The 18,177-nt window shown below is 49.3% G+C and overlaps 1 protein-coding gene across 11 annotated transcripts in view; it reads left to right on the top strand.

Moving 5' to 3' along the window:
- Nucleotides 1–18,177, top strand: part of ptprsa (protein tyrosine phosphatase receptor type Sa) — a 152,370-nt gene that overhangs the window by 49,191 nt on the left and 85,002 nt on the right. For all 11 annotated transcript variants that reach the window (XM_029828670.1, XM_029828671.1, XM_029828674.1 and 8 more), the window contains one exon: nucleotides 12,678–12,903. In XM_029828670.1, coding sequence (XP_029684530.1) covers nucleotides 12,807–12,903 — 97 coding nt within the window. In that variant the 5' untranslated portion in view covers nucleotides 12,678–12,806. The remainder of the gene's footprint in view (nucleotides 1–12,677; nucleotides 12,904–18,177) is intronic.

Below are 18,177 nucleotides of genomic sequence, written 5' to 3'. Positions count from 1 at the left end.
CCTTTTCTCTGTTTCACAATGGTCTTTTTGTGATGCTCGCTGTATCTGCTGTCACGACAGTGCTGCATTCACACGTGCACTGGAGTCCTGAACTTCAGCCTGATTTTATCTGGAGCAGCCGCGTGCATGGAGGTAAATGAATGCATTTTTTTGTTGCCGGATTGAATCGCGCTGTCTCCTGGAGTGTGCAAAACAGGAAGTGGGTATGACTGGCGCATTAGCAGAAGAATACGAACATTCGAAGGAGGGGGCGGCGGGGGGGGGGGATATCTCAGGGACAAGAAGATATCACCTGACTGAAGTCTGGATTCAGTCACGTTGGAGTGAGACCGTGCACGTGCATGTGTGCGCTGCCCACATCCGTGGTCTTCACTCGCGCTGTCCCGACGTGGGCGCTCTCCTGCCGTCTTCTGCATGTTAACATGCAAATGTGGAGATTCTGATCGGATTCTCCGAAGAGAGCGCACACGTGAAAGAGCCTTGTGTCATATGTGTGTGCACGCGAGTGCACAGTAGCCCCTTTGTGCCAGTGTGTAGTATCTCCCGTGTGCTACCCACGCCTGTGTTTATGTGCGGCCTTCCATCGCCACCCCCCCCAGGACTCCGCTCCCACCCACTCATTAAAAGCTGGGACATTTATTCCACCCGTGGAATGCAGAAGCTTGGAATACAGCAGCGTCCACGTTGGATTCCTTGAATGGAACCTTTGGGCTTTGGAACCTGAACATGCTGTAGCTTCTTACACATGCAGCCTTGAACGTTTAGTCCTAAATATAAATGAATTGTTCTGTGGGAAAGTTTGGGTAATCACCCTTAATTAGCAAACGGTGCTGCAGCCTTGTTCTTTAGCCAAAATGTCATGTTAAATCAGAGCAAAATGTCAAGATTAAAACCAACCGCAACAGAGAATCTAATTGGATCCGCTCCGTTCTCGTGATTCACGATCCAGCTACTGTGTATGGATTATTATTGGATATCAGTATCCATGGCGACGCTGATGCAATGATTGTACCTTATGGGAGGATTGTTGACATGCTGTTAAATACCGACGGCTGCCACAAAGGCCCCCGACAAATTTGGGATTCGTTTCCATTAAGACACGTGTGGGATGATTGGAGGAAAATGTGTGAAAGTAGCTGCTGCGGATGTTGCTCCTTGCTGGAGATCATCAGTGCACGCTGCGGTCCTCCCTTTCTCCTCTCCCTCATCATGTCTTCCTAACCCCCACCCCCCCCCATTTTTCATGGTAAACAGACAGATGAATAATTTAATCCCAATCGATTCGTTTGTTTCAGGCTCAAATGTCAGGGTGTCATTTGAGCGCTCCCCCACCCCCCCAGCCTGCTCCTCCTCTGCCTTCCCACCTCCTCATTACCGCGAGGGGCCAAACAGGAGGCTCTCCTCCCTTATAATGATCAGGGTGTTCACACATTTCCAAAATGTTTATTAAAGGCACGGCTCGTTTAGCTTTTGCCGGTAATCAGTCTGCTTAGCAGGCGGCGTCTGAGCACACATTCCTGCAGCTTATTTACTGAGCCTGAACAATCGGCCTACGTGCACGTTGATACAACCCCAAAACTGTTCACGTTGTTGCCTGAAGACCTTCTTTTCTTCTCCTAGAGAGTAGAGGAAGTCTGGGATGGATGGATCCATGGATGGATGGATGGATCCATGGATGGATGGATGGGTGGATGGGTGGATGGATGGATGGCATAAATGGTAAACAGCCAGCAGATGAGTGATGCAGCAGAGAAAGTAAAAATAATCAAAGAGACTGTCATCAAAACGAAGGGGCAGCATGCCGAGGAGGAGCGGAGAATGAATGACAGCATTTATGGGAAAATATAATACAAACAGAAGAGGGTAAACATGAAAGAGAAAAGAGCCCGAGGTCTTTCGAATGGCTGCATCAAACAAAACATTGGGTTTTTGGAGAAAATCAACCATGTTTCTGGCTGCGCCTGATTAAATTACAAATAAAATATTCATCAAAAACAGCAGAATTTGATCTTTGAAGTATGACTGTCTGCCTGTGCGAATACAAACAAATACGGCTGTATTCTTTCAGATTTTCTCACATTCTCGATACGTATGATTACAATAATCACACTGCATTTTCAATATTCATATACCTTAGTTACCTCATTATGTTTGGATTGAAAGAACGACTCCCCATGAATTATTCCAAGTGTTGAAGAGAAACAACTTAGTGTTGATCGAAATATCTAATAAGGTCCAGATGTCTCTGTTACCGGGGCCAAGAATCACAGATCTGGATGTCCAACGTGGTCTTTTGCTGACAATGACACATTCTGCTGCTGTTTCCTGTGTTTAATGGGCCTGAAGTCAGTTTCAGAGGATGATCTCCACTGATCAAAGGTGTATTTCACCATTTTTACTGCTTCCGCGGTGTTTCCAGTGACGCTAAAGGACATGAAAGATCGATAGCTGACTGGTCAATCTGAATGAATCTTTGTTCAGAGGAAACGATGAACGGCTCCCGAACGTCAGACGAAAGTCCCAAAATTCAATCGCTGCTTACTTCATAAGCAGCAGAAGTTGGTGCTGTGAGGTGGTGAGCTGAAGCTCTAAAGGTTCCTGCCCGTCTCACGCACCCGGAGATCTTTTCCCTGCATTCATTCATGAGGCGACCTGGATACGGGCCGTGCTGCAATGCCCGGGCGATCGGGCCGACCTCCTGGGACCTAGTTAGTGACAAACACACCGACAAACACACTCGCCAAACCTGCGGTCCCTGCCCGCGTTTCCCAAGAAGCATTTGGCCAAACGGGGGATCTTTGTTGCAGAACTCACATTTTCTAGCCGAGCGGAATCGTTCACCAACGCACGATTCCAGAGTGCAGATGCTTCAGGCGAAGGAAACCAGCAAATAAAGCCGGAATGACTGTTTTTGGCACACTCCGATGATGAATAGTGTAATTACAGCGATTGTCATGATCATAATTACTATCTCCCATGGAAATCTGTGAAGAGTGAGGTTGTATTAATTATACAGCATGTCACTATTTATTGCAGCGCAACGAGACACAACCTGATTTCGTTTTCAATATGTCGACATGATGCCTGTTGAGGCTTTGACGAGTTGATTTGAACACGTGGTCCAGGCGACGTGCTCATGCTCTGAAGCGAAGGCAGCCTATTGGGTGTGTTCACTGCTATTTCTGCTCTTCCAACGGGTCTGGGCAGACATCTGGACAGCTCCCAGACACCGTTGGCGAGGGGCTCTTAACAATGTGTTGGTACCAGGACGACATGTTCAGACAAACATATCTCGCCATCTCAAATCCTTCAGACCTGTAAGGTCACGTCTCAACGGCCTTCTGTTGGTCTCTGTGACAGTCTGGACGCTCTTGTTCTCATATGAACAAAATGATTGATTTCACAGCATCCGAGGACAGAGGTGATGAGTTCAGGTACATCGCGTAACATTTGCACATAGGCATTCACGTGGGAACGTGTGACCGCTCTCGCACACAACATGGCGGTGCTGGGGGGGGGGGGATGACCAGATGGAGAGGCCGCTTCTTGCTGAGTGCGCTTGACGAAAGCTGAACAGCTTGAGGTCCGCCGTGTCAGGCCTCGCACTCGCACCGCCACACGCGATTTGCTACACGGAGGTGCACAGTCGAGACACGTCTTTAGGGTCCACACCAGGACCAATGAGTCAGGGCCTCCAGCACGATGTAGATCATCTAAATGATGAATTTAATTGCTACATCTCTTCATTTCCCCCTCCTCTCCCTCCAATCACAGCTCTCCAGTCAGCCTTTTCCTCAGCTCTGATTAGGGGCTTTGGACTCCAGCCTGCATCCATTTCGTGGCCCAAAAAAAACCAGACGTTTCCAGTCCAATGAAGAAATGTGAGTGAGGGTAATCCAAATATGTGAAGCAAGCGAGTGGTACACAACTCGTATGGTAAATAAGGAAAACAAAGAGAAACAAAATGGAGGGAAAAAAAGAAACGGGCTCGCCGGCTGGGTCTAATCCAGCCTGTTTCTGGAGCCAAGAGGATGAACTGCTCGCTGCTGCGGGAGCCAGCTTTTTTTAAATGTTCTTCTCAGTTTCTGAGCACTTTTTCTCTGGCTAACTAATTGACCTGTTGTTTGTGTCACTGAGGCTCCCTAATATTTCTTCACCGTGCATCTACATCTGCTCCCCGATGTTCGATTGGGCCCCGTCGATAAGCTCTTAGGAACGCCGCCTCACCTGTTGTTCCCGGTCGTGGCGGCAGGTTATGTGAGGCCGGTTCAGACCCGTTTGTAGTGTTTGCAAATGTTTTTGAAAGCCTCAAGAATTTTACTTAAAAAAGAAAGACGGTTTTTAAGAATGATGCATACTTGTCGTACAGGTGTGGGTGGAACAGATCGATGGAATTACTTTTTTCCCAGGAATGATTTCAGTAATGAATTTACAAATGTCAAACGTGTTTTTTTTTTCTAAATGTGAAGAGTGTTGATGGGAAGTAGTGATGTTAGGCCAGGGCACTGGCAAATGAACCCATTTTACTACCCTGATCTATTTAGCAAGAAAATAACACTGCATAGTTCTTCCTGTTGGCTTTGTGACAGTAGTAAAGCCTCCCAACAAAGATTTGGGGGCATCAGGAGGTGCAAATGCATGTTGGACTAACAAAAGAGCTGCCCTTAAGAGGGAGTCTTTGCTGTCTGCAGGTTAGTCGTGGCTCTATTTTGAAATTAAAATTGGAAATGTAATTTGGATTATAGCTGAAAAGGATCCAGTAAATCACATTTCATTGTTCGTATTTGTGTAATTGTCTTATAAAGCCGTAACGTCCTGGTAGTTATTGAATTAATATGACCCCCTGAGATAATGCAGAATTTAATCAGTTTCTTTTGCCTTTGTGTTGCCTCCAAAACTCTTTCCAGCTTATTTAGTAAAAAAGAAAAAGCAAAGAGACAGAAGATGAGTGAAAGCCGCACATGCGGAACGAGAAGAGACGGCAGCGCTTCCTCCTAAGATTCACTATAAAAAGCAGATAGTTGGCTGGTGATGGTGAATCCTTGGCAAAGACCGCAGCACCATGGATAATGGCTCCAGGGTGTGTTCTAAACCACGGAGCCTTCTCATGGGAACTTGGCATCTCTCCTCGCTTTGTGTTTATCATCTAATGCTTCCTCCAGGAAGTTCCACAAGATGAGGAGGCTAAGGGTGCTGTAATCCAGGCTGGCCAAAAATCCCCCCAGAACATCGCGGTTGACACCAGTAGCCAAAACCAAGAGTCTAAATCCAAGTCAAACCCTTTCGGATGGGTCCCGGAAGAGCAGAAAATCTGCCCCGAGGCCCGGCGAGAAGCTGCGACAGATGTAAAATCTGGTTATGGATGATGCTGTAAAAACATGGTAATCTAGAGGTGGATTACAGGGGAGAGCGGTGCGTTTAAGGAGTTCTTAGCTCAGATTCGCTTGATTGTCCCCGGCCGGCTAACTAAAGTGTCTGGGTTAACTCTCGTCAGGAGGTTCAACTGTGCGAGTCAGGAGCGGCTGATTCAAGGGCAGCAGGAGTTACAGTCCCTGCCATCGCAGCCCGAGTGCTCTTGAGCCGAGTGTGGAGCGCTCAGAGCCTCTGGAGTGTGAACTCTCCAAAACACTCTCTCTGAGTAGCCATTGTTCTCCAGATCACTGGAGCTGACGGCTGTGGAGCTGTCTGGGGATAATATGGGATGTTCGTCTGTCTCCTTTAAATCTGTTAGGCTTCCTTCCTCTATCCCGCCACCTGCGACACGCCGAGCTCGTGCTTCCTCATCAGATGCTCCGGTTTTCACCTGCTGCAGCTCGTCGTGTGTTTGCCGATGAAGGAGGGCGCGTTCGGGCGTGGGGGGGGGATTAAGTCAAGCCTGTGGTAGCAAAGACGTGCTTAAAACCCATTTATCCTTCTTTTAGTGATAAAACCGGACGCCTCCAAAGTTCAAAGGAGCAGCAGAGCGTTACTATTCTATCACACACCTACTCAGGCTCCACGCCACCGCGTCGGCTGCTCACGTTCCCGGGAAAGTGGAGTGTTTCCTGTGTCGTTGCGCAATCAGATCAATTGTGCTTCTCAGATTGGGGGGTGGGGGGGTAAACAGGTGTTGGTTATATTTACGCTTTAGCAGTTTATATTTGGTCCTAATTTTTCTGCTCAGTCTTTTTATTTGACGGTGGCCGACTGGGGAAAGAAAAAAGGGTGTTAGCAGGCAGCGCTTTTCTGATTTGTTAGCGTGATGATCGAGGTTGCTCTCTATGGTCTCCAGGCCGTGTGGCAGGAAGCAGCAGAGAAGACAGTGAGGTGAGCAGAAAGGGGGTCTTGTTCATGCATTAGCTTCAGCACTAAAAGCCCCCCCCCAACACACACTCACACACAATCTGCCGCCACTTAAAATCAGCGTGGGTACTGCACACAGGAAAAAACAAACAAACCCGGCATCCACCCACCACCCACCCGTCCGGATGCTCTTATAAATGCGGTGGAATAAATTAGTGTTTGTCTTCGTTGGTCTCCGAAAATTGCAACCGCGTGCGTTCCAGGGCAGGAATAAGAGAAAAAGGCCCCCAGAAGCTCACATGTGCACGGCGGCATTGATAGTTGGCTATAGTTAGCAGGACCCTGCTGTGAAGGAATGTGTTGGGTTCAAAAGAAAGGAGAAAAAAGATTTAAAGGCGTTTACCAGCTGTCTAACCTCTGACCTTTGACCCCCCGCCACCTCCCATCCCTAACGCCCTTTCCCAAATGCCGAAGGCCTCTTTAAGCCCACCGGGACTCGTTTTCAACTGGATGCCGTGTCAAGGTGACGTGCAGCTGTGTGTGTGGGGGGGTGAGGCTGTATGATGGCGGTGGAAGGGCGCGTTTGTGTGAATGGAACATGCAAAACGACACGCGTAACACTCACGTGTCGTCGTATTTACAGAGTTGCCGCGCCGACACTGTTCCCGTTATCGTCGTTCATCTGCTCGTGTCCGTCGTGCACAATAAGCTTGTGTCTGCCACCAAAATCAGGCCTTTGTTCTGACTGGTGGGAGGAACGTAAGGACGACAACAGCGCTAGCTCTGTGTGTCTAGAACTGTCTGCCCAGAAAGCCATTAATATGGATCGCGCTGCATTGTTGCCGCCCAGTGATACCTTTCATTGGCTCCCACAGTCGCCCAGGCGGCATCTGGCAGATCCTGCAGGCCACACGGGACGCATTGAGCCCCCATATTTGGTCTCGGAACAAAGGGGTCCTTCTGCTTCACACAGAGAAACTTCAAACAGAACTTTGTTCATTCCGTTGATTATGAAACTGGCATTTTCTTGGCCTGGTCCTGTCATTTATTAATCTAAAAGGAGAAAGTCATCAGCAAAAGTCCACCAGCAGGATTGTCACGTGTGCCCTGTCGGCCTTTTATAGCATTAGCTTGTAGCCTGCTAACGGTTCTGACGTTCACGTGACAGAGCTGTCACCAGACACCTTGTTTTGTCATGTTTCACGGTTGTCATCTTTTGTTGCTCACATAATTGTGCTCTCAGATAAAAAAAAAAAGGCAAAACAAAACAGACGTCAAACCCAGCTGCACTTCCGCGTTTCCAGTTCTTGCTGCAGGACGGTGACGGGAAGACGAACAGGCAGACGTGGGTCGACCTCGCCATCTGTCTGTGCGTTGCAACACAGCATGATTGACAGCTGCAGACGCAGAACCCAAAACCCCGAACAGCCCGGTCAGGTTCGGACCACGGTGGTCTTCACCGAGGACCTGTCTGCTGAATGGAGCTGCGGCTGTGTGTGTGTGTGTGTGTGTGTGTGTGTGTGTGTGTGTGTGTGTGTGTGTGTTTGTTGCCAGGATGTTGACATTTTGTAGATGCAAATATCGGTGTTTGTGTTGAAGTCCAGCGCTGCCATATGCTGGAAACAAACCCAGATTCTTGCTTCCCCGCTGCCTCCTCGATCACTTGAAATCCTTTTGACCCCCCCACAAGAGCTCCAAACTCCGACAGGTGTCCCGTTCTCTCTGTAAGAAACTAGCGTCACGCTCTCTTGTGCATACACGCTCCAACCCGTCATTGCTAATGGCACCTAGCATCTCTCAGTGTCCCGTAATTAAACCACCCTTGTGCGTATGGGGTGAAGATCTTTGCAGACCTTTTGTGATCACATCAGAGTCCCCCCTGGAATCACTGACTCTCCGGATCCGTGCCAGTTCGTAGCCAGTGTGTGTTTTCTCCTGACGAGTGTTGAGGTTAGGCGGGACTGATATAGTTTGTTCTCCCGCGGTGGTAAACAAAACGGCCGTGCAATAAAGTCGACATTTCAGGGGTCAGCTGCCTGTCTATACCTCACAGCTTCCAATCAGCGGGCCGCCGCCACGTGGCCCCCCCAGGCTCGCCACGGTGCACTCAACCTCGACAAAGGTGAATCTCAGCTAAAATCCCCCAAATCTGCTGTCTTTATTGGACAGAGGAGCCTTAAGATGTCTAACTCCTTTCCTGAGCAACTCGTCTGATAAATTGCTCTTTTTGTCAGTGAACGCAGCATTTTTTTCCCGTGCTTCTTTATGGACAACATTGATCAGATGTTTTTGAGCATTAAATACAACCATCCTGGGGCCACGGTCGCCTGATCCGAATGCTTGATTCATAAGAAAAGCTGGACACTTTTAGATTAGAGAGAGATCCTTGTGCCGTTCAGCTGCTGCTGTGCTCCAAAACAAAGCTCAGGGGACCCGTGTGTTCTCAGGGGTCTGGGTGAGCCTCAAGGGATGACAGAGGACCAAAACAGTGTTGGTGTCAGGTACCGTCTCCACGTCTGGGAGGTTGAAAAAGACTCGCGGGAAAGCAACGCCATGGAGCGGTTGCCACGGGAGAGAATTTTGTGTCTCCTAATGAGGTCACAGCATCGTTATGGGGACATAAAAGTGCGTTAGCAGCATGTAAATCATTTACGGGGTCGCAAAAAACTACAGATATTTCTATTTTAATTTAAAATCTTGTCGCGTAAGCGCGAGCTAAATACATATTATTCCTACAGTTTTGAACGCCTCGTCAAGCTAGCATGAGCGTGTATCCGCGCCGGCTCACGTTTCCTGACAAGCGCACCATGTTTCCAATTCCTACGATGTAAATCTTTCAGGCCGGCGAGGAGCGAGGATGGCAGGTAGGTACGCACGGGGACATTTGCATAATGGTCCGGCAGGACCATGCAAATCCATGTGATTCCCCACCAAACATCTGCAATGCAAGCAGGAGTTTAGTATGCATGAATTCCAGGGCGGGGGGTGGGGAGGGGTGGTGGTGGAGGAAAATACGCCGATGACGGCTTTGAAGGATGCTGAGTCTGATCAATGGTATATATTTAAATGCCAAGCATACCTTCCTCTCCACCCATACATGTATAAATGCCCCCCCTTTCATTTTACAGACGGATGGATGCAGATTCTAAATGCCTTTTAGCACCTAATGGGGGCGGTTGCTGTGGAGACGATGTTTTCAGCTTCTTTCCTAACAGAAATCCAGTTCTAATCAGCAACACTGTTTCCTAAGATTCATTATATTATTATATTATTATTTTCTTCTTTGGGGTCCAGAGGTACCAAACTTGTCCCCCGACTCGTGTAATCACTCTTTCCGCGGGCGATGATGCGCAGATGAAATCTCCGAGTACAAGGAAGTCGGAGCGAGACACTAAATTTCGTACGCGGGACTATAAACTCTGGCCGCACCCCGTGAGAACACAAATAGAAACTGCTGAGCGCTGCATCTGCATGTTTATGCTCTCATAAATAAGCGCACCTAATAAGCCCATCTGATGAGCACATAAATGCATACATGCACTCATAAATACAGGAACAGCAGAGATATACAGCAAGATTTGCATCTTTAAGCAATATTGGAGGGCCCACAGCAGATGTGGTTGGAAGTTTTACGGGTTCGCATCCGAGCTTTCCCAAACGTGAGCTGTCGGTGCTACGACGGCGCCGCTAGTTTGGCGGGAAAATGTACAGAATGTGTGCACGTAGGTATGTAAGGAATAAATGACCCAGTTCTGATATCCCTTTACTTATGGAGCGATGAATATATGCCCAACTGTAAATGTAGCCTCCAGCTGTATCGGCCCAATGATGGATTATATTAGATCTTAATTATTCATTAGCGTATCTACAGAGTCCGCTGGGTCGGGATAGAATTAATTGCAGCTTTTGTGGGTTTCAAACTCAGTTAATCGCTCAGTCCTGGACCTGGAATTATTCCACGTGGCCTTAAGACTGAAAACTGACTTCGTGGGTGGACGTTGAGTTCACATGTGAAGTTAAATCCTGCTAATATTCATCCTCCTTAACGGAACTAAGTAAAGCAGAGAGAAAAGAGAGACGTCTCAGTTTGAAGTTAAATGGCAAAGAAAGAGCTTAAATGGTTTTGAGCCAACTCCAAACATTGACAATCAGCCATTAAACAGTCGGTTGTTTGGGGATTTTAAATGTTTTATTGCTTTAAAATAAGGGGGAAGAAAGGCCTGTTTTGGGTTCTTGATTAAATTTACAGTCAAATATCCAGGAAATTGGTTTTTATAACAATAATTACCCATTAATCTTGTAACGCTAATCACTTCAGATGAGATTCTTTTAGTCGTGTATTTATTTCTTTTCCACCTTCTGAGGATTCCGAAGGCGTGCCGCTGTCCTGAGTGGGATCCGTGCTGGAGCTGTGGTCACATGGCAGCTGTTGTTCTGGGCGTCTCAGGGTCATCGCTCATTATGAAAGGGCGTCTTTAACGGCGCCACAGCGCCGTCACGCCGCCTTTAATGTTGTCCCGTCCACAAATGCAGGACGCGTGATCCAGGATGGGATATTTGTGGGATCAGAGATAAACACACAGCGTGTTTGTGCATTTGAATTGGAAAAAAACCCCAAAACGACAAACACTCAACAAATTGAAGTCTTTTTAACTTTCCACAGAGTTAAATGATTTGTTTAATAAAACAATTATTCATTTGCTCCCTCCAGTGATTGTTTTCTCTTTCACGCGGAATCCAATTTCACACTTTTTCTGCGTCTGTGTGCGCGATTGTGCGTGTGAACGTACAGTACACTCCCGTTATTGTTGTGCGGCTTCACGACGCCTCTTGCTCTCATTTGAGGCACAAATTGGCGTCTCGTCGGCCCTCTCAGGCTCACTAATCAAGCGCATTAGTATCAATATTGCACAGGGAATCAGCTGCATTTCGAGTTTGACCATGTCAAAGTCGGAATCCCTGATAGTCCCAGACCGCCGACCGTCGTCCTGCCGATGTAGAGGCCTGGCGTCAGGATAATATCTAAATATAAACGAGTCAAATCCAGGTTTTATTTGTCAGAATTCTACCGAGACGAGCGTCCAGCGAAGCCTTAAACGAGCCGGTGATGTGTTGATGTGCTCCAGCACGCGCTCCATTCAACACAAATGACGGCGTGTTTGCGTTACCACGACGCACGCCGGCGCCGCTCTGCGTCGCCTTTACACCGTAGTCAGGATGACACGCGCCTCCGTCTCAGTTTACATACTCGTTTAAAGAGAACAAGCCTGGTGACGGTGCTGGCGCCCACACGCGGCCTTAGGTTACACGCCGCGAGGACATTCAGCAACAATAGCCGCCGTAATTGTGTTGTGAAGTTTGTACGGCGGCCAAAGGTGGAGATAAAACGCCGCGGCCCCGTGGGAGGGCCACAAATCGCAACCCCAGCAACCGGCGCGTTCCCATGAAGGTTGTGAGCGATTCCCAGCGGGCGCCGTGGGATTCGCTCTGCCTACAGAAGCATTTACCGTCTCTACATTCAGGGCGTCTGTCAGAGCGCCGCGCGCCCGCCCACCCTTTCACCCTTTGTGTCCGTCTCCCTCCTCGCGTTCCCTTGACCTGCTCTCCAGGACGGGAGAAGAAAAAAGAGGACAGATTATCAGACACATGTTGGACGAGCGCCTTTGTGGTTGTGATGAAAGATGAACTGACCTTCAGCAACAGCCTCTTTTTCCCTTAAGACTCCTCCCACAATGCACCTATTATCGGGCGCCGCGCCTTTGTTGGGTGTCAGCGGGCGGGCGGCAGATGAAGGGTGGCTGAAACGTTGCGGGTGAAGACACAAAACACAGATGGCGACGGCAGCGGGGGTAGGGGGGTTTGAAACGACCCCGATGGACCGCCGCGAGCGTCGACGAGACGCCGCTTGTCCCGTACGGCCGCGCACGTTCAGGACGGGCCTGTCAGTGATGGCCGGGACGGTTTGGGACGAGCACGACCTCGATGAAGGTTTACCTGGGTGAATGAGGAGGGTGTGTGTGAAGCAAATCACAGAAATATGTGAAAACGTGTGTGTGTGTGTGTGTGTGTGTGTGTGTGTGTGTGTGTGTGTGTGTGTGTGTGTGTGTGTGTGTGTGTGTGTGTGTGTGTGTGTGCGCGATTAGAGGATTAACAGCAATTGCTCCTAAACAAAGAGACGGTGCCAAGGAGATCATTGGGCGTCTAATTAGGCAGGAGAAGACAAATAAAGAAAAGAGGTGATGGTTTAGGAAGAAGAGTGTCTCCCTGTTCATGAGGAGGTGTGTGATGCTGTCACACACTCACTCGTCCTTCCATCAGTGCTGCTCTCGCTGTCAGTAATTCACATTCCAAATGATGGAATGTGCCTAAAATCCACTTTTTGGTTTGTTTCGCAGAGAGTCCGGCCGCCTGTGTGAATCCCTCAGCTGAACCCGAGCAGTTGAGGCCTCGGCTCTCCGGCCCGGCCGAAGTTCGGCCCCGCCCCGCCCTTCCCCGGCCCCTCCCACCTCCCGCCTGGAGCCAACATGGCCGCCGGCAGCGTCCATCACCTTTCCTTGCCGCTCCGGCTGCCTGTGACCTCTCTGCTGCTGTCCCTGCTGCTCACCGGGTCCTACGCCTTACGTGAGTATGAGCCCGCCGCCGTTTTGTGGTCAGTGTGTGTGTGTGTGTGTGTGTGGGGGGGGGGGGGGGACTTCACTGGACTGCTCAGCGCGCTTAAAGCCAAGCGCGGTTTCGTCCAATGTTGGCTTTTTCTTAGTCAGCCATTTTAGAATGAAGGGGGGGGGGGGCAGCATTTTTCTAGAAGCATTTATGTTCTAGACTCACTTCTTCTCTGTAGAAGTCCCCCCCCCGTTAAATTCTCTGGTGATGGAGAACATCAGCACTCTCTTATCCCATCCCATCAACTCCTGCTCAGGATTTGTTCTGCACCATTTCCCTGTTAAGATGAGCTCAGCACAGCTTTAGGAGCCCCGACAATGAGGAGGCTCTGCAGAGCGATACAAGGAGGAGGAGGGAGGAGGAGGGGGGAGGAAGAGGAGGGAGGAGGAGGGAGGAGGATGAGAGGGGAGGAAGAGGAGGAGGAGGAGGAGAGGGGAGGAGGGAGGGAGGGGGGAGGAAGGGGGAGAGAGGAGGAGAAGGGAGGAGGAGTGGGGAGGAGGAAGAGGAGGGAGGAGAGAGGAGAAGAGAGGAGGAAGAGGAGGAGGAATGAGGAGTGAGGAGAGGGGAGGAGGAGAAGTGAGGAGAAGGGAGGAGGAGTGGGGAGGAAGAGGAGGAGTGGGGAGGAGGAAGAGGAGGGAGGAGGAGTAGGGAGGAGAGAGGAGAAGAGGGGAGGAAGAGGAGGAGTGAGGAGGAGGAGAAGGAGGAACGAGGAGGGGGAGAGAGGAGACGGGAGGAGGAGGAGAGGGGAGGAAGAGGAAGAGGGAGGAGGAGGAAGAGGGGAGGAGGAGGAGTGAGGAGGAGGAGTAGGGAGGAGGAGGAGTGGGGAGGAGGACTTTGTCCTCTGTGCGGTTCGGTTGATCCCGGGGGTCCAGCCCCCCCAGGGGCCCTGGTTCCTCTCCTGATCCTGGAGTGTTTGTGAGGAGACTCTGAGTCTTTCAGCTCAGCTGGCTGCAAACATCTGAAATTGCCGTCTGTGGAATGCAAACACTCGGCTTTGTTCTCGCCTTTGTTCTCGCCTTTGTTCTCGGCTTTGTTCTCGGCTTTGTTCTCGTCCTCGGATCGCTGTGTTTTGCGTTCCGCTCGCCGCCGCTACGTCAGGAGGGTTCACGCTGCTCTCCACGTGCAGGTGCTCAGCTCCCAAACGCAGAATTAGGAGGAGAACATGAGCGGTTCTGCTCAGCCGTCGCTGTTTCCACGTCTCTCTGGCTCGTTGCACCTCGCCACACACACACGTGCACACACACGTGCACATTCCCTCCATTTGGGACCACACACGTCCATCCATTACGTCTTTAAATCTACGCACAACGCTCATTATCTCCTCTCTCTCCCGGATCGTCCGTCACACCTGCGCACTTAATCTCGCCACTCTCGCCAAAATGGCGCGTTGGTGTCATTACAAGGCGGTCCGACCGGGCGGAGGGGCCCGAGCGCGTCCACGGAGGAGAAAAGGCCCGGCTGGAAGCATGATGTCACCCCCCCCCACCCTCCTTATCTGCACGTACGCTCATAAATCAAAGCAGGAAGGAGACGTTTTTAATCAAAAGAGAAAAGAAAGACGCCTCAATAAATGCGGCCACCTGAGCTGTAATAATGCCGAGCTCCCAGAATGCATCTGTGCCTACATTTGCCTGCGTGCTTCTGTCAAACGCGCTGGGAAATGAACGTGCATGTGTAGGCGCCGCGGCGTGCTAACGGGCGCGGCGTGCTAACGGGTCAGTGCTGCTTGTTTATTTCAACCGTGGCTTCGATTCTTTCAGAAGCAACATTTAAGGCATCAGGACAACGTTCTCGTTGATGGAAAAGTTTGTCTCAGTGCCACAAAAACATCATTTCACCCCGTTTTTAATCAATCAACTCTGGCGTGGATCAGCCTGTGTAAAAACGCTCTAATCTTCAGAGAGGTTTATGGACGTCTGGTGTTTGTACCTTCTCCCGAAGTGAGGGAAACCAAATCCATGCCAACAGCAATCAAGCACATCTAAATGTTGCAAACGAGAGGAAAATTAGAGGGAAAATGCCTTCAAAAAAGCTTTTCGGGTCAATTTGGAACCAATCGCGTCCTTGGAAATCCAGGCCAGACAAGAAGTTTTTAGATTTCCGTTTGAAGCCCCTTTTTCTTCACCTCTGATGTGATAAACGCTACAACGCTTCAGAACGTTCCAGTTTTAGGTGATTTAGAAGAAATATTGGGACACTAGTTGACCAAATGATTCAAAACGAACCACCTAAATTTATACTTGGGAAGTTTTCTTCCTGCTAGTCTTTAAAAAGACATATTGGAGAAGAAGAAACTACCACTAAAGCATGACACCTCATCTCCACAGGAATAACATGAGTGGAATGTTATTACTAAAATAATTAGAAAGGCTTGAATATTAGCATAAATTGACGCCACTATTGAATCTTGTCATGTAGCATCCTGTCATACATCCTGTTTTGCTATCTCTGCACAAGCTAACGCCCTCTTTTTAATTTCAAACCTGGATTCTTTTTCCGGTTTCCCACCTTTCCGCCCATCCTTTCCTCCTCCATCAGCCTTTCCCAGTCCTCAGTAGTGGCACTCGTAGCAAAGTATTCCTGATAGTAATTGGCCGGTCCTCTCAGTGACGGGGTGAGGCTGTTCAATTATTCATATCCCTTTGAAGCCGCCAATTGGGAAAAAATGAAACGCCTTAGCGGAGCTGTTATTTTCTCGTCCGTGCTCCCTTCATCTGGCTTCCTCGCCGCTTATTCCTCCACTCGACTCTGTCTTCTCCCGTCTGCTTATCTCTCCTCGTCGCTACAGCTAATATGAGTCATTTTCTACGAAATTCAATTTTACATATGCTCGTCTGTGCGAGCTAATACGAGGGGAAGTTTGTTTTTAATTGATTTCATGTTGTTGCAGTGAGCTCTATTCTACTGTTCCTCCTTGTTGGTTCAGCATTGATGCGACGTTAGCACGTTTTAGCTCAGCTAGCACGTTTTAGCTCAGCTAGCGCGTTGCGGGGCTGTTTTTTTTTGACACGTCACATCGCTCAGCGGACAATGTGTCCATCGCCACGGCGAGCCAATGAGGTCGACTGCGGCCTGTCATCAACACATGCATGAATACGGTTGAATCGTGGATTTTAAAAGCACGTTAACAATGGATCGGTGATTTTCCCCCCCCATCAGTCTAAAATAACAGGATGTAGATGCGTTTGAGCCTGAATGTTCCAGCTGCACGGAACAAAAAGGGATGATGGACGCTTGTGATTTGGCTAATACCTGGAATTATTTCAACACAGGAAAAGATAATAGGAATAATAGGAAATAAAGACTTTCCAGCAGGATTTGAAGCCTCGTTCACTTATTTTCCTGTCGAGAAAAGAGGCAGGACTGATTTGTATTCATTTCCTAATTCTCTTCTGTGGTTTTAGCACAACTTTTTCATGTCGTCTCCTTTATCGGATGATGAAATACTTTTCCGCGTCTTCTATAGTCATTTTGAAATGGGACGTACTCTTAAGCTCGACGTCTCCTGCTTCTCGGAGGCTTCGGTTCATTTCCAGTGGGCAGAAGGAGACGGAACGCCTCCCACTTTTCTCCTCCGCCGCTAACAATGGTTTCAGTGGGACCAATTTGCACAGATTATGAGTGTGCGACTCGTTTTAAAATGCAGCTTTGCTGTGACGGCGTGAGTTTGTCACCTCTGGGCACACTCCGAGACTCCTTTTATTCTGCTTTCCCACATCCTGTACACAGAATCCCCCATGAAGCGTGATGCCTGAGCTCCGCGTGCACGTTCAGAGCACAGCCGGTGCAGGCGGAGCGCTTTCTGATGCAAAGAAGGGCGTGTACGCAAATATTGGGTTTTCCTGGTCATACGTGGCGCTAACGCTTAAATTCCATAATTGGGCAGATGGGCAGAAATTCCGCATGAAGTCATTCAACAATTCCGAGTCTTGTCTTGAGAGCCGCGGTTCAGATTTGGGACTGGAGGTTATTATTTGTTTTCAGGCTAATGTTGAAAAAAGAAAATTGAACTGTTAAGTCGGAGGGAGCGGCTAGCCCATCCGTCAAGGGCCACGTGGGTTTTGTTGCTCATTAAACTGACAACTGCTTCCCAGCCCAGCTTCTCCGGTTCAAATCCCAGTTAGCCTTCCGTCCTTCTCTTTTAATTGGTAAAGCAACTGTTCCATTAACCCTGGTGCCTGGACCACAGTGCTAAAGGTTACATATGAAATGAGACTTAACCTAAACGTGCCCTCAGAACCGTGAGATTAGCTTCCACCCTTTTATCCTCCAGCTCGCGTGCTGCTGTGTCGATGGCAGAGAGGTAAATCACGTTTGGGAACTTTCCGAGAACAACTGGGAATTTTCCCCAAATCGGCACAATGGTGATACAAAATGTGAAATAAAACCGAGAAGCTTGGTTTCCATAGCGATGGCCACAATGCGTGGGGGGGGGGGTCGCACCGTGGACAGTGTGAGACAGACTGCCAGTGCTGAGCTGCTGCATTATCAATGACTTTAAATAATCCATCAGCCTCAGAAACTCCCCTTTACTGGCCACCCAATGGGACAGGAAATGAGGGACAGCCGCCATAGGTGGCGTTAGCGTCCCCAAGTCTGCACACATCAAACTCCCTCATATTATTAGAGACGTTGCTTCTATTAAGATCACTAAACTAAACTCCCGCAGCGTGCGCTGGGGATTATGGTCAGGAATTTAGCTGGAATGCATGATGTCGGCGTCCCCACGGTGACGGAAGTGCAAAGGTGTGTGTGTTGTTTGGTTGGTGAGTTGGAGTGGAATCCTGGCTAAGATTAGCTTCAGTAAATTAGCTTGAAGACTGATTACCAAGCTGACTCCCCCCCCCCCAAAAAAAAGAGCGTCGGAGCGCCGAGCGTCGGAGCGCCGAGTGTCTGCTGCGATAACGTGGCAGCGCGTGGGACGAGGGCACGCGAAATAAGTTAGACGCCGTCTGCGAAACACCTGCGAGCACGGCGGCCTTTGTCCCGGGCCCAGACACCAGGCAGGGACAGAAGTGGTCGGTGTCATCCGCTGTCGTGCATCTGCTCCTTTCAAAAGAGCTCCATGTGATGTGGATCGCACCTATTTCCCAGCGAGGCGGATAAGTGCCTTTTTTTTAGAATCCCCTGCGTTTCTCTGGACATTATGCCTCATTTTGTCCAGCACTTTACTAATTCAGAGGATAATGTCTCCCAGTTACGGCCCAGGAAGCGATTTTTCCTCATCAATTACCG

This window comes from Takifugu rubripes, chromosome 20 (genome assembly GCF_901000725.2).
Source record: "Takifugu rubripes chromosome 20, fTakRub1.2, whole genome shotgun sequence".
NCBI lineage: Eukaryota > Metazoa > Chordata > Actinopteri > Tetraodontiformes > Tetraodontidae > Takifugu > Takifugu rubripes.
Note: the sequence above shows the minus strand (reverse complement) of the source record. Positions and strands in the feature narration are given on the sequence as shown.